The following is a 16,294-nucleotide window of genomic DNA, read 5'->3' on the forward strand; positions in this document are numbered from 1 at the left end:
TACCTGGTCGACTACCCTCGGATGTCACGTTAACGAGTAACTGCGCGCAAGATAACCGCAGTACTGTCTGGAAGAGGGAAAATGTGAGCAGTGACGCACAGCACACACCGTCATACCTTAGCTGATGGAGCACAACAACGGCAGAAGCGAGCACGTAAACATGCGTTCTACGCGCGGCGCCGACGCGACCCGCAGTCCCTCGGGCCGCGCGCGCCGACAGATGGCGACTGGTGTCGAGAGTAGGAGCGCGCCCGCAGCCTGCGTGCGAGGGTAAAAAAATCTGGTCTATAGAACTGATATGAATGAGATTAAAGAAAAGTACAACAACGGGAATAATTTCCCCATATGATATACACACACACAAACATTTCACATGTACATATGGCAACCAACTATCATACAAATCACTGCTTAAGATCTTCACTGGCACCTTCATCAAATTCATCAAATTCTTCACTTGTTTCTCCAATGCTACTGTAGATGGCGATACAAGTCTCAATGCGAGATGGCTGTTTTCTAGTTGTTGCCAAAGATGGCGCTGTGATCTCAGAGTGGTATGATTTAGGTATCGGTCATGAGGTAATTGATTTTCTGCAGCAAATCTACCGAGATAATAAAGTTTAAATTACATGGGAAGGGAAAAAAAGTACCACAACTGCGGGGGTGCACAAAGGATTAAGGCAAGGTTGTCCTCTATCACCGCTGCTGTTCATGCTTTATGTGATAAATATGGAAACAAGGCTAGAAGAAAGTAATCTAGGTTATAATCTTTCGTACAGATTAGACGGAAATGTAGTGCAACAGCGACTCCCGGGTTTAATGTATGCGGACGATATTGTCACGTTGTAGGGACGGCAGTGCTGCGGTCAGGAAGACATCATCAAGACTTGCAAATGAAGCTCTTTATTTGGGCTGACTTGCGCCCGCAAAAGAACTGAATCACTCGGCGGCGGCGTAAGGAACAAACGTGCTCGTCAGTCGTCGAACTACGAATGCCGGCTGCTCGCGGCATCGTTCAATTTAAAGCCGGCATGGAAACTTCGAGATAACAGGTCGAGATCATCTAGAGTAATCTGGAAACACGTAGATGCAGCTGTTCATGGCTGTGAACAATCGAGATTAGACCAGTCGCTTCTCGCGTCACGAACAAAAATGATAACATCCCTTTTCTGCGGCCTTGCGCGAACGAACGGACGCTGCAATGATACGTGGAAATATTGTACTGTTAGCAGACAGCCAGGAAGAATTACGAACTTTGGTTAATTGTTGTGGAGACGAAGGAGACGCTCTAGGATTCAGTTTTAGCGCAACTAAGTCAGGTGTGAAGATTTCCACGATACAACTGATCAGGTGCTTACAATACAAGGCCACGAAATACCGAAAGTGGCCGAATACAAATACCTCGGGATATGGCTAAACGAAGGGCAGATATACACGGAAAAGTATGAACACGCTCTTAGGGCAAAAGGACGAAAAGGCGCCGGGATAATGACACATAGGGCATTATGGGGGTACAACAAATATGAAGTACCAAGAGGTACTTCATATTCGAGGCAGTACAAGGAGATATGGACTGGGCATCTTCGAAGCACGGGAAGTTAAGAGTAAAATACTATATCAAGAACGCCTGAGGAAATTGGATGATAACAGGTGGGCAGCTAAGGTATTGAAATATTTATACAGGAAGAGCGTTGACTCACAGTGGCGGAAGATAACTAGAAAACTAACCACTAAGTATGCCGGTCATAAGCACGGAGAAAGAAAGAGCATTAAACGACAGGTTAAAAACGCGGAAGTTAAAAATTGGATTAATTCAATGGAAAAAAGAACATAGTGTAAAACTATATCGATACTGGAAAAAAAAGATCAGGAAAGAATTTTTCTATGATAACTCAAGATGCAGTGCCCTACCTTTTGAAGCTAGGCCAGGGTGTCTTAGAACGCGCAGCTACAAAAAAAAATTAACGAAGAAGATGGCACATGTGCAGTGTGTGGTCGATCTGTGGAAACAATTGAACATCTCATACTCAAATGTGATGATGTCCATCCGGATGTCGATGCAGGCACAGTCACTCTTCCTGAGGGTCTAGGGTTTAAAAGTACCACTGGTCATGTAAATAAATCTGCAGTAGAAGTTAGCAAAAAGCGATTGGAGAATTGGTGGCTGAAACGCAGAGATGTGAGAGGTTAGAAGTGTAGGGAACCGTAGGTAAACAAGATGACGAATCTTAATGAGAATTGACAACACAGTTGATCAAAAATAAAGAAAGAAAAGCTGAGCATGGTGGCACTTGTCACCACCCCATTTCAAAGGGGGCGCTCCTATCCATCCATCCATCTACCCATCGGTTGGTGGTAGGCATGGAGGATGGTGGAAGGAGATCCCACGAAATCTCGAAACGTGGTAAGAGCTAACGCTCTTAAAAGAAAAAGAAATAGGCTCTGGCACCAAGCATGGACAACCATTCAGAGATGCACCGAAGGGTTAGTTTATGAAATTCCGCTCTCTTGCGGTCCTTCCTATATGGGACAAAATGGACGCTCTATTCATGAGCTTGACTCTCCGCGCTCTTGTGCACCATGTTTTTGAGCCTTGCGGATCCTTGCCAAGAGTAGCATTATGATAGCCAGAGAACTGACTCAGTCGTTCTTTATGAACAAGAAAGGCAGTTCGCGCACCAGCGAAACATCTGTATCTTTGTATCAGGCGGAAAAAGAGTTTTTCGAGCAATGTTTTTATCATGTAGAACTTGAGGTGTAAATTTGTTCCTTGTAGAGGCGTGGCTTTCAATGTGGTTTCTGCAAAATAAACAAGTTGTGAAGGCGGTGTGCCCGTTCTCTTGTATGCGTGTATGGGGTTTTTGGCGCCTTTAAGTTACAATGAATTACCAACGAGCACAAGAAGGACTTCTCCTACCCTAAGCAGCGCGGTAGGCCTCCTGGCTGCCAGTGCGCAGTCAGCAGTCTCTATCTTGTGCCTTACAAGCTTTTATGCGCAACATTGCATGCCCGTGCAGTGACTCAGAAAGATAAAACAGTGCTTTAGGTCCGGTATTACACATGGACGCCAGTTGTCAGTGCGGTCTCTGCGGGCCAGACGACGCGTCGCATGTCACTCCCGCCCCAGAACAAATCCGCAAGAAAGTGCGAGTGGGCGCTACCGCTAGCATCTCCGCGAAATGTTGCTTTTTTACTTCGCTGTTGCTGCACCAGACGTAGCAGAATGGCGATTAATTTTGACCGAAACAGACAAGTAGTCACCCAAAGTATAAAACCACGAGATTCAGGCAAAGAGTTTTGATCGCGCGCACGAGTAAGCCGAACAAATTTTACAGTACAACGAAACAAAAGCACGTCAACGAGTCCCCTTTCCAGCATCCAGCGGTCCGTGCTAGCCATAGCTTGCGACGGACAGGGTTAGCGCGTCTAGAAAGCGAGGTGTGAAGAACGCGGCGCACTGCCCATAAATGTGCCCCCCTCCCCCCCCGCGCGCGTTACTGCTACCAGCGTTGAACCGAGCGCTGCAGTCTGGGGCGCCGTCAGCATTCCGGAGGAGACGGAAGGGTGAAGGTTGTCACAGCTTGGTTTGACCCGTTGTCATTGTATGTTTGGGTGCGATCTCCTGCGTGTGCTGTTTGATGAATACCCGCGCTGCGCGCTGGTAGAAATGCCGCCGACGGCAAAGAAAAAAACTCAGAGGTGGTATTTTGTTCCTGGGCGCGATTCCGGTTACAAAACGTGTTCGGAAAAAGTCCCTCTTTTCCGTGTGCCGTCTTGACCGGATCAGTTCTCGAAATGGGCGGGCGCCATGCCAAAGCCGACAAGCCGCTGCAAGAGAATTCAGCTGATGTCTGCAAAGAGTGAGGCTTGGGGAGGCTTCTCTACCCATTGGCCTCCGTATACAATTTGATTCATACTCTTGAAAGCAGGCTAACCCATCAATTCAGCAGAACCCATCTGCATTCTAAATTTCGTTTTCAGCATATCTTACAAAGTGAGCACAAACGTGCCACAAATTGTATGCGTGGAGCATTGTTCTGAGCTCACAAAATGCGAAGTGAGCTTTTTCTGCCTCACTAGGATTCACTTTCTTTTGGAGGGCCTCAACCAAGAAATGAATGAAAAAAAGGGAAAAAGAACAAAGTCTTGTGTGATGTGACCCAAGCAGCAAAACTGACCTGCTGGCTGCCAATAAAGCTTGCTTGTCCAGGAACATACTGGATGTGTTTACTGGGTTCTTGTATGATATTCAAAATGCGCAAATCGTGGTTGCAACACCCGATCTTGTACCTGTACGGGTAACCCGCTTAATTTTGTTTACGTGGGCTGCATGACACCCCCAACAACAGAGGCATCGAATTTTTGAGGAAAAAATGGATGAAACGGCTCCGAAACCTCTCATCACCGTGTTTGTGATGGTTTAGTGCTGCTTTGGAGGGTAGAAACGTAATCAACCGCTTTCGAACGTGATAACACTGCCGCAAAAGGTAACGTATGAAAAAATCCGACGATCCTGGCGTTAACAATCCCGTTCACTCAGGAATAAAAAAAGTGCTTATTGAGTTGTGCAGAACACATTCCGCCCTAGATAAGCACCACAAAGATTCACTGTCTTTAGCAGAGATTCATAAAATATGTGCCTTCGGCCAGCAGAAAACTCGCGCAAAGTTCGAACAGATGCCCAAAGTGACTGTTGTGTTTCTCCATGTTTTTATGTCAACAGCAGCGTCGTTTAAGCTTTATAATATCTGAAGAACTGTGGCGCTTGACAAAACTTCGAAGATTGAATAAAGCGCGTTTCCACTACAGCCTTCTCTCTGCTCACGTAAGCAGACGTGCTGCGCGCGCTGACGGCCCCGCTGACAACAGCGCGCCGCGTTGGAGTCACGACGCGGAAGGGGCCAGCTTCTTCTGACCGGTTTTCACGCCTCCCCTTCTAGACACCCTAACAGGGTTAAGGTCACATTCAATATTGTCGTAGCGTTCACAGGTGACCGCTAGGTGCAGCATTTTGAGAAATACTCAATAGAATAATTACTTTCCTCTCATTTTTCTTACAAAAGAGTGTTGCTTTGGTCATGCTGAGTACGAGAGCTATCGTTTTGGCCACATATCTCAACGGCATACTTTTTGCTCTCTGACGGTGGTAATAGTCGATTTCTCCCTCCAACATGTCAACTGCTGTCGTACTCGCGTGCTTGTAACAGGGTTAGTCTTCTGTTTTTGGACATCATGTGTTTCTACCCCTGCACATGCCATGACATCCAATTCTTTAAAAGTGTTCGTGCTTTAGCAGAGAATGCAAGACCTGCAGAGGTGTGGCAATGAGCACATAAATGTGCCCATCGCTCTTATCTGTGCCCCGTGGGAAAGCCACTATGCCAATACGAAGCCATGAACTTATGGGCGCAAATTTCGAAAAGGAAGCCAAATTTCTCAGAGGCAGAAACATGGCAGCTGAGGTACCTGGCTCGGGTATTGATGTTTGCCAGCTCTGTGCCGATAACTCTTCTTCGTCGTACAAAAAAAGCAGGCGTGTATGTACAAATTTACAGCACTCTGAGGATGCGTGCCTTCCTGGCAGCAGAATAAAATATCATTCGTATTTGCTTTCAGGAATACGACTTGCGTACAGCGATCCGAGTTCGACTGGCTGTTGGCGACTCATCACTACCATGAAGAGCTTGGTGGCCCCACTTTGCAAGTACGACAAGCTCGGAGTTTTATTTTTTATTTAGACGAGCGATGGACGCAAACAGTTCGTAGTGTGGCTCCCTGCCGGGCTGCGCCATCTTTTCCTTGTCCCTTTGTATTAAATGGTCGCCTCACAAGTGCAAAAAAAAAATATGTGCGGCTTAATTACTGCTGAACCTGGTTAGAGAGCGAATGCAATGGCGTATCGGGCAATTATACGGGGCTTGCCGCCTGCAACGTTGAGTGAATCGGACACTGAATAAGCAGCGCGCCCACCATGCCACCCTGGCAGGTGGCAGTCGATTGTTGATTGCGAGAGTTTGCTGACCCAATGAAGAATGTGCCCTATTGGTGCGGTGCCGCGTGTCTGCCACAACGTTATCAGCACTAACGCTTGCAGCCCATATCTCTCTCTCGCCACCCCACGTACCTAAAAGCGCGATTCAGGAGTCCACTGACCCAGGGAGCCAGTTATGCGCACTTCCTTTCCTTCGAATCATCGCAGTCTAAAATGTTGTCAACGACAAGGCCAATGTTCGTAATGAACGCAGAAGGCCTGTGGTAAAAATTGGTACATTGTTTTTGAGTAAAGTAAATGGCGAAGTATCTGTCCCACGTCTCTCAGTGGACACCTGAACCGGGCCGTAAGGGAAGGGAGGAAGGGGAGAGTGAAAGAAGAGAGAAAGGGGTATCGTAATGGAGGTCTTCCGTATAATTTCGACCACATGAGGATATTTAACGTGCTCTGACATCGCACAGCGCCCGGGGGGGGGGGGGGGGGAGCTTATCTGTTTTTTTTTCAGCCAGCGTCTGCTTCGGCGGAGGCGGTTGTTGCGACGCACACGTTTTCTCACTTTTTCTCTTTCCTGATATCTTTCAACTATCTTCTATCTGCACGTGGCAGCGGTGGTGGCTCGGCTCGGGCCAGTCGGCAGGCCCGTACAGTTTCCTTTTCATCCTTCTCTCAGTCGCAACAACAGCAACAGCACACGGGCGCCTTTAGCCTTCCGCCTCCATCGAAACGCTGCCGCCACGGTCTAGTTCGAACCCGGGTACTCCTCCGGCTCAATAGACAAACGCCTTAACCACTGAGCCACCCGCGCCGGGTTAAGTGCCGCGTTTCTGCCACAACGTTGTGAATGCCAACTCATGCAGGGCGCGTCTGTCACTACCGCCACGCCATGTAGCTCAAAGCGCGACTGAGGTGTCGCCGGTTCCAGGGATGCATTTATGCGCCTTCCCTTTGCGTTCGAAGCTCCCGCTCTTCATCCGTTTCGTAGCTTAAAGCGCGACTAATTTGTTCCCTGTCTCAGGGGACCGGCTACGCAGCTTTTCTTTCCTTAGCTTTATCTCAAAGTCAAATGAAGGTGAAATCCGCCAGCATGGTGATCTTTGTTTTGCTTAGCGTGGTGAAGCTTCCGCTTCAAAACCAATTTCCACTGACCCAGGAAACCCGTTATGCGCCCTTCCTTTCCTGAAAAATCATCGGAGTCTATAGAACGTCGGAGTCTCGACCATGGCACAGCGACTGAGAAAGTGTTATGTCTCGGTCTTCAGAACAACCTAAGTGAGATTACTGAAGCGGTCACCGTCTCGCAATACGGACGACTATCGGCCACACATTCTGTCCGCGCTAGGTATAACATACGCACGACAAGGCGGACCAACAACTGACCTTCCGAAATTAATACGCCAGATTCTGGTCATTTCACCAATACCTCGGAACATGCATCCAGTTTTCCACGCTGAACGTCGTGCAGAGAGAGCCAAGTCGTTGGGAAGATGTTTTCTGAACTTCTATGGTAAATGTAGATGCAGCAGATTCCTCGGCTGACAAGATAGTAGCTGCGGTCACCATAGAACATGGTACACTCATAACTGAGGGCACTATATACACACTTAATACACACATGTTGGAGAAGAAACCGCCATTGCTCCAACCATTGCGGGATCTTCGGAAGAAACCATTGTCAGCAACTCAAAATTAGCGATACGCAGCTACACGTTGGGAAGAATGTCCCCACAAGAAGCACGGATTCTGCAAAGTTCTTAGCCCACACGACGCATTCGCCTAATCTGGACGCCGCGGTGGCTCAGTGGTTATGGTGCTCGTCTGCTGACCCGAAAGACGCGGGTTTGATCCCGGCCGCGGCAGTTGAATTTCTTTGGAGGAGAAATTCTAGAGGCCCGTGTACTGTGCGATGTCAGTGCACGTTAAAGAACCCCAGGTTGTCGAAATTTCCGGAGCCCTCCACTACGGCGTCTCTCATAGCCTTAGTCACTTTGAGACGTTAAACCCCATAAACCAACCTAAACCAACCTAATCTGGACGCCTGCTCATGCCTCCTTTTCTGGTAAAGAGGCTGCTCATTACCTAGCTCGAGAACTGACCCGCCGAGCTGGGTCACGCAGTCCTCCCGCCCTGTACTCAGGCAAAGACAAATTGTTTTCTTGGAGAGAAATGCTGCAGCACTACAGGCTTGCAAGACTCAGATTCCCCCTAGCAGATGAAACGGTCTCCACACGACAGAACATTTCCTGGCGTAAACTTCAAACAGCTATCCAAATCCGCAATCGTTAAGCTTCTACTCAGAAGGACTCTACTCAGGCAAATGCAAATATTGTGATAGAAATGCCGATCAAACTCAAATATCGGGAACTTCCTGCAGCCCCTACCCGCGAGTTACTTCATTATCGACTCCTATCATTGGGAGATTCGAATGCTCAGCCCCGACCCAGGGAGAGATCAAGTTCCTCCAACTGGCTGAAGACGCCGCCGCTGCTCAAGGGATAGCGGCGGTCTTTTAAGCGAGAAGCCGCTTCGGGTTGCTCCTCTGTATCCGCTGGGAATAGTTTCACCACCAGCTTGGCTTTACCTAGCGTAGTGAAGTTTCCGCTTCAAAGCTTTTGCGGACTGCCGGCAGACTGGCTGCCTGCCGGCGGACTGACTCCCTCATTTCACTCTCAGCGCTCAGCTGAGGGCGCTCCGGGACTGGTCAGCGCTCAAATAAAGGTGCTACACTCCGCGGCCCTTTACTCTCAACCAGTCCCATAATAAAAGATATGTTCAATTGCCGCGAAGGCTTCAGCAACGGAGCTAGCAGACGGCAGGCGAACCGCACCAGGCAGCAGCAGCACCAAAGCGGCTATGGGATGAAATTTGCTTGTTGCAGTCATCACTTCTACCAGCAACTAGGTGTTTGCCAACGAACGTCAGAAATGATGCATTTTTGACATTGACCTTTTGACAATCTATATTAGCGCGTTTTTCACACGCCAATGGCCGGCATCAAAGCTGGCAGGCTGGTCCCGAGAGGCGTCTTACGTGATCACGACTCTACCGCTCACCGCGCTAGCATTGGCTGCCGCTTCCCGTCGTTGCGTTGCCGCGAGCCGCCCGTCGTTGACATCTAGCACTTTGGACGCACCGACGAGCTGCAATCGGACGTTGCGACGCCGTTCGCAACTACGCGTCGCAGTTAATCGCAGCACACTTTTCGCACATGTGTCCCCGCCTTACTGGTGGGTGGTTGGTAGGTTGAGGCTTTCTGAAAGCTGGAGGTGGTGACCGGTGAATCTTCGGGAAGGTTGAGGTAAGTGGGGGCTGAATGAAGGTCGGTGATGATTGTAGGCTCGCAGTTAAGGTATTAATTTTTACCAGTTAGTGCCCGGTTCTGCGATTATCGGAGCGTGCAGCGTGCTTCAAAGAGTAGAGTTACACGCACGCACAAGCACAGACCCACCCCTGATCATTTATGGAAAGGAGGATATACTGCTACCACAGCAAAAAAGGCAACATACCCCAACTATAAGTTGGATTCCAACCAGTGGCCTCATAGAGAAGGTTCGTATGCCGATGTCTTAGACTACTCGCCACCTCTTTTAATTCATTTATAGCTATATTCTATGATTCCATGCTGATGCATGGAATTACACTAGCCTCCCTGGCCCCTCTCATGCTTTACTTGAACGGGCCGAATTCAGCTACCTCGGTGCACGCGCTTACGCCATCATCACTCCATTATTCCGCCCACACATCACATTTCTGACACGCGCACACGTCAAGAAAGGGAAACCAGTCATGCGACTGAACTCGTGCAGCGTGTTCATCCATCATGCGTCTTTTCTACATGCTAAACAGTCTTATGAGCAACAAGAGTTCACATGGAATCCCGGAGTCCTCCATTATAATAGGCAGAAATATTATAGTGTAAGACGTCTTCTCAGTGTCATGCTTAAGAGTCTGTTGTGACATATCCCAAAAGTGCGCAGCATCACGGCACAACACCGAGAATTATTCAATAGTTTATCGTTACTCGCAGAGATAGCAATTCAGCGACCACGGCACCAACGTCCACATGGCGCGAAGGCACCTATCAATCCGTAAGAACCACGTGTGGTGTCTGAAAAAGGTTTGTGCGGTCGATTGAATCTACAACCGCTGAACTGGCTTTAAAGGGGGCGTGCGACACCTTGAGAGAAGAGCACATCAACTCGCTCAATCACTCCATTGAGTTGTCATGAAAGCCTGAGCCAAATAATGCTCTTCTACACTCAGCAGCGGACCCTCAATAACGTCCGAAAGTTGGCGAGCCCTTCCCGGCGACTTTTTCAAGCTCTCACCCTTTTCTGACGCTCGCACCTGCGTGTGCAGTTTGAGAGGTGGCTATTGGTTAGATTCTTTCAGGCATCAGACAGCTACCATGGCCACGACCGATAAGACGCGTAGGTCTGGTGGCTCAGGGAGGTTCGCTCCCTGTATTTCAGATGTAAACCTTTTGTCGTGTCCGGTCGCTGTGTTGAATGCAGCGAAAGACGCACACGGTACTTTTAGACTTCGTTTATTTAAAGCCGATGAGGGTGCGACCAGCGTCGACCGAGGCAGGAGCCGAACTGGCCGCCCGAAGAAAGGAGGGAGCGGAGAAGCGTCCACGGGAGGGAGTGGCTTCCCAAAACAGGAGGAGGATGCGGGGGCGCACCATGGGGGGGCATCTGGCGACAGCGTGCGACGAGGGGCAAGTGGTCGTTAGGAGGAGGATGCGAGTGGTCGTTAGGAGGAGGATGCGGGGGCGCACACACACAAAAGCAATAAGGGGACACAACACTTCCTTCCCCCTTAGAAAGTTGCCTGGTATCGTGCAGGGGGTCGGCGCTCACGCGTGGAGGCGCGCTGGCTTTGTGCGCTCGGGGGAGAAACACTTGTAGGCTGGCTGTTGTTCGCTGTGTCTCCTAGGTCTGTCCTGGGCGAAGTCTCTTCTTCCGGGAAGAGGTGCCAGGCTATGTGGGAAGATGGTGCACGTGTTCTCTCCGCTGGCGGACAGCTCTCAGACGGCGTCGTAAATCTACGCAGCTGGTTGAGATGTCGGCGTGCTACTGTGCCATGTATGTTGACGAGCCAAGAGCGCAGGCCTATGCGTCTGACAATTGTAGCTTCCTCCCAGCGTGGCTTTTTCAGAAACTGTCGGGCGAGGACGCGCTGCCCCTCATTAAGCGTGCCGCAGCGCGCAATTGCCTTTTCTTCCCGGAACGTCTCTGCCTTTGGCTCGGGGAGGATGGCTGTGAGCTGGGTTCGCATTTCACGCTCGAACATCATTTTCGAGGGGGTCTCGCCTGTTGTGCTCTGAACCGTCGTGTGCTGCTTGAAGAGAAAGCGCGCAAGGCGGCGCTGCAGCGAGCCTGTCTGATCTCTTTCAAGGGCGCGTTTTAGCTCGGCTACGTAGCGCTCGGCTTGTCCGTTTGTCGCTGGGTGGTAGGGGGCCGATGTAACTGATGAGATCCCGTTGTCGCGATAAAACTTGAGGATCTCCGCAGACACAAACGGTGTTCCGTTGTCCGACACTACCTTGCGCGGCAGGCCGAACGTTGCAAATAGTGATCGGAGGTTGTCAATGACTGCTGCCGAAGTCGTCTGTCCCATTTGCCTTATCTCAAGCCACTTTGTGTAGGCATCTACGACCACAAGGAAAGTGCAGCCCTCAATTGGTCCTGCAAAATCAATGTGCAGTGTGTGCCATGGTGTGTCTGGCTTTTCCCATTCTGGGACAGGAGCTTTCGGCGGGGCGCTCCGGCTGCTCTGGCAAGGCTTGCATTCTCGCACCACTGTTTCGATGTCGTTGTCAATGCCAGGCCACCACATGTAGCTTCTGGCACACTTTTTCATTGCAACGATGCCCCGATGTCCGGCGTGGATGAGAGACATAGCTTGTGCGCGTAGTTCTCTCGGCATCACAACTCGGGACCCCAAATATGATGCAGCCGCGATGGGTGCTCAACTCTGTAGCTCGCCTGCGGTAAGCGTCGAAGTTGTCCCCTTTGAGTTTATGCACGTTGCCTTGTTGAACAGCTGTGTAAACTAGCCGGAGAGCTGCGCACTTCTGCGTAGATGCTGCAACTGTGCCTGCTGTAAGCGGAGGTTCTGGCAGTGCTTCGAACATCAGAACGTCTCCTGGTGGAAATGGTTCGTCAACAGTTGCGTCTAGTGGCAGACGGCTTAGCGCATCGGCGTTTTGATGTTTACTCCCATTGCGGTAGACCAGAGCGTAGTCGTACGCTGAGAGTTTGATGCACCAACGTGTCATTCGCGGAGACAAAGTTGGTGGCATAGGCCTTTGTGGTCCCAGAATGCCCAATAGCGGTCGGTGATCGGTTATAAAGGTCACCTTCCGGCCGGCAATGTACTGGTGAAAATGTGTCGCCGCGTAGACGATGGCTAGCCCTTCTTTGTCAAGTTGCGCGTAGTTGCGTTCTGCTTGCGACAACGTACGTGAGGCGAAGGCGATGGGAGCTTCCCTTCCTTGCTCGTCAGTTTGCGATAGAACCGCGCCGACTCCGTACGGTGATGCGTCGCAAGCCAAAAGCAGAGGCTTCCTTTCGTCGTAGTGGCGGAGGACTGTACATCTTCGAATCAGGTCTTTCAGGGCATCGAATGACTGCTGATGGCGTGGCGACCATGTCCATGTCACATCTTTCCGAAGGAGTTGGTATAAGTCGTTGGCCACGGTAGCTCTTTGTTCCAAGAACCGGTCGTAGAACGTCAAGAGTCCGAGAAAAGCCTGTAGCTCCTGCTTGTTTGTTGGAGCTCGTGCTTCTGTGATCGCTCGCACTTTGTCCTCGGTAGGGTGAATGCCTTCCGCATCAATTCGGTGTCCCAGAAATTGCACCTCTGGCACCGCAAAACAGCACTTCGATTTGCTTATGCACAAATTAGCGTTTGCTAGCCTTTCGAGAACGAGCTCTAGGCGCACTGCATGCTCTTCAGTGGAAGTGCCACTGATGATGACATCGTCAAGGTAGACACAAACTCCTGGGATGCCCTGAAGCACTGTCTCCATGAATTTTTGAAATATGGCCGGGGCTGCAGCTACGCCAAAAGGCAGTCGCTTGACTTTGTACAAGCCTTTCAGTGTGTTAATTGCCAATAATTCAGCAGTTGACTCGCTCACCTTCAGCTGCTGATACGCCTGGGTGAGGTCCAATGTGCTGAAGACTCTTGCGCCACGCAGTACATTGAATACTTCTTCAGGTGTCGGTAGCGGGTAAGAGGACGCTTTAGTCGCAAGATTGACGGTGCTCCGGTAGTCTCCGCAGAGGCGTATGGTTCCGTTCTTCTTGCGAACTACGACAAGTGGTGTGGCCCATTCTGAATGCTGCGTCGGCTCGATGACACCTTGCTGCTCCAGTTTGTCCAACTCTTTTTCAACTGAATCTCGGAGAGCAAACGGCACCGGCCTGGCCTTCAGAAATTTGGGTTGCGCGTTGTCCAACAACTCCAGTGTGACCGGGGGCCCTTCGTTTCCTGGAATCTCTTCCGAGAATACTCTTTCGTATTTCTCTTGCAGTTGCTCAACCATGTTCTGGCTCGGCGTCTGGTGTATGCCGCATATCATCACGCCTAGTGGAGAAAACCAGTTTCTCCCTAGAAGGCTTGATCCTGTGCCCTTCACAACAAGCAGAGGTAGCGTATGGGTCTGGCCGTTGTAGTTAACCTGCACGTTGGCAGAGCCCAATAGTGGCAGATTCTGTCCTGACCACGTTCGCAGGTGCGTGTCGTCTTGTTGCAGGGCGGGTGCGTCAGATGGCCATGAAGTTCGGAACGTGTCCTCACTGATCAGAGTACAGGCTGCGCCGGAGTCCACCTCGAACTTAATCAGCTGGTGATGTACGCTTACTTCTGTAAAAATCTTCGGTCGCGTGCCGAGATTCATGGTGTTCAGGTCGTACAACACAGATGGTGTTGCTGATGTTGCTCCATGGAGATCAGATAGCGGCGTATTCTCTGAGGCGTTGACGCTGTGATTAGGCTGGGAAGGTGACTTTATCTTGGCAAGTCTCCGTTTCGTAATGCATGCTCTTTCGATATGCCCTCGCTTGTGGCAAAAATTACACGTGGCTGACTGGAATCGACATCCCTGGGGGTTGTGTTGGCCGTCACACCGCCAGCAGCGTTGTGCCCTTTTGACCGATTTTACAACAACAGAAGGCTTGCGCACCTGGTTGCTTGTCTGGTGTACCGGCTCGGTGTTCCGGCGAATCCCTCTCTGCTGGTGACCGGCGCTCTCCGCTCGAACGGCGATGTCGTAAGCTTTGCTGAATGTGAGGTCCTTCTCAGCGAACAGGCGCTGCTGCAGTGACTCGTCACTCAGTCCGCACACAAATCTGTCGCGTAACATCACGTCCAAGGGAAGCATGGTGGTGTTAGCAGAAGAAGCTGCGTCTCCCTCCTGCCCGGTAGCTGTTGTCGACAGCGTTCCAAAATTGCAGTCGGCAGCGAGCTTCTTGAGCGCGGCTACGTAGGCGCTCACAGTTTCTCCTCCCAGTTGATCTCGTCGTTGGAAGCGAGCCCGGCTGTAGACCTCGGATGGCCTTGGGTCGTAGTGCTTTTGCAGCGCTTTTACGATGTCGTCGTAAGACACTGCCGCTGGTGTGCTTGGCTGAATAAGGGCGCAGACAGTATCGTAGGTCTGCTCCCCGCACAGCGTCAGCAGGTTGGCCCTCTTCAAGGCTGGGTCTGTGATGTTGTTAGCTTCAAAGTAGAACTGAAGGCGTCCAACCCACGATGACCACGATGAGCCGTTGAATTCTGGTATCTGATTGGGAAACCCTCGCGTAGCCATGGCTTGTCAATAGCGTTGCGTAGCGCGGGTCGAATCCACTTTCTCGTCGCCACTGTCGTGTCCGGTCGCTGTGTTGAATGCAGCGAAAGACGCACACGGTACTTTTAGACTTCGTTTATTTAAAGCCGATGAGGGTGCGACCAGCGTCGACCGAGGCAGGAGCCGAACTGGCCGCCCGAAGAAAGGAGGGAGCGGAGAAGCGTCCACGGGAGGGAGTGGCTTCCCAAAACAGGAGGAGGATGCGGGGGCGCACCATGGGGGGGCATCTGGCGACAGCGTGCGACGAGGGGCAAGTGGTCGTTAGGAGGAGGATGCGAGTGGTCGTTAGGAGGAGGATGCGGGGGCGCACACACACAAAAGCAATAAGGGGACACAACACCTTTGCAACTGCCTGTCAGTTTGTACACGATGCCTTCCATTCAAGGAAGAGATGCATCATTTGAGTTCCCTTTTGCTTAAAGGTTTCCGAATGCTGGCATCACTTCTTGCAGCTTCGGGAGCCTTCCTCATATACGAAGAGTAGCCAGGGAAAATTCTCGGCATGATGCTTGGTTTCAGCTGCCGATTCTTGCCATTATCTTTCACGTCCGATGCGTTGAAATGCAGGTTGCACGCTACCGAATAATTGGGAGTAGTATTTGGCTCCCAATCCTTCCTGTAAATCGCTTTCAGCCACCGTGTACGTGCTCTGAGGTCGGCGGGTACCTCGTGAAACGAGACACCTGGCTACTTTTTTCGCTGACTCTGCGTGCACAATGGCACGCAGCAATGCCGCATAATTGCAGTATTTAGCGTTACAAAAGCCTCGAAAAACTTGGCACAAGCAAGCGCACACAATAAGCACACCGCAGCACCACGCATGCGGCCCACCGCAGCCCAACGAGGGGACATAGTGTCAGAACTCAGCGCGTCCTGAGAGGGTGGTTTCAGCAGTGCTCGCGCCGCCCGTTTGACTGGCATATAGTTAGAAGAGGTGTTGGTCAGAGCCGCTTTTCCGCTGCTACCCTGTGTGGCCCGCCTGGTGTCAGCTAGTTGCGCTGCTCAAGGCGTCGCGGAAATGGAGCATATTGTAATTTTTTTACTCAAAGCTGACAGTACACCAGTGACGACAAAAATAGTTGGGGTTTTAATGCAGTTACACCCATAAGACGTGCGAAAGCACGTGCTTAACCTGGTTGCCTCTTGGTTTTCCTTTGATGGGTCTTCGGCATGTCTAGCGACGGTATTAGACTCAGGTTATGCTCTCACCGAGGTTAAGCAGATCTTGTCTCTTCGCACCGTACATGGAACTTGATAAAGATGACGTACAGTGCAAAGCGCGAGAGTTCGTTATCAAAAAGCGACTCAGGCTATGTGGGACGCCGTAGTGAAGGACTCCAGAAACTTCGACCACCTGGGATTTTTTAACATGCACTCACATTGCACATTACATGGGTCTCTAGAATTTCTCCTCTATCGAAATTCAACAGCCGCCGCCGGAATCGATC

General features: G+C 50.7%; 1 protein-coding gene across 1 annotated transcript in view; it reads left to right on the forward strand.

Moving 5' to 3' along the window:
• The window catches only part of LOC149345307 (uncharacterized), a 203,210-nt gene that overhangs the window by 89,746 nt on the left and 97,170 nt on the right, over positions 1-16,294 (forward strand). Inside the window, exon 4 of the mRNA XM_089546571.1 lies at positions 5,617-5,704. Within this exon, the coding sequence (XP_089402697.1) occupies positions 5,617-5,704 (88 nt within the window). The remainder of the gene's footprint in view (positions 1-5,616; positions 5,705-16,294) is intronic.

This window comes from Amblyomma mixtum, chromosome 5 (assembly GCF_055824585.1).
Source record: "Amblyomma mixtum isolate Tamu chromosome 5, ASM5582458v1, whole genome shotgun sequence".
NCBI lineage: Eukaryota > Metazoa > Arthropoda > Arachnida > Ixodida > Ixodidae > Amblyomma > Amblyomma mixtum.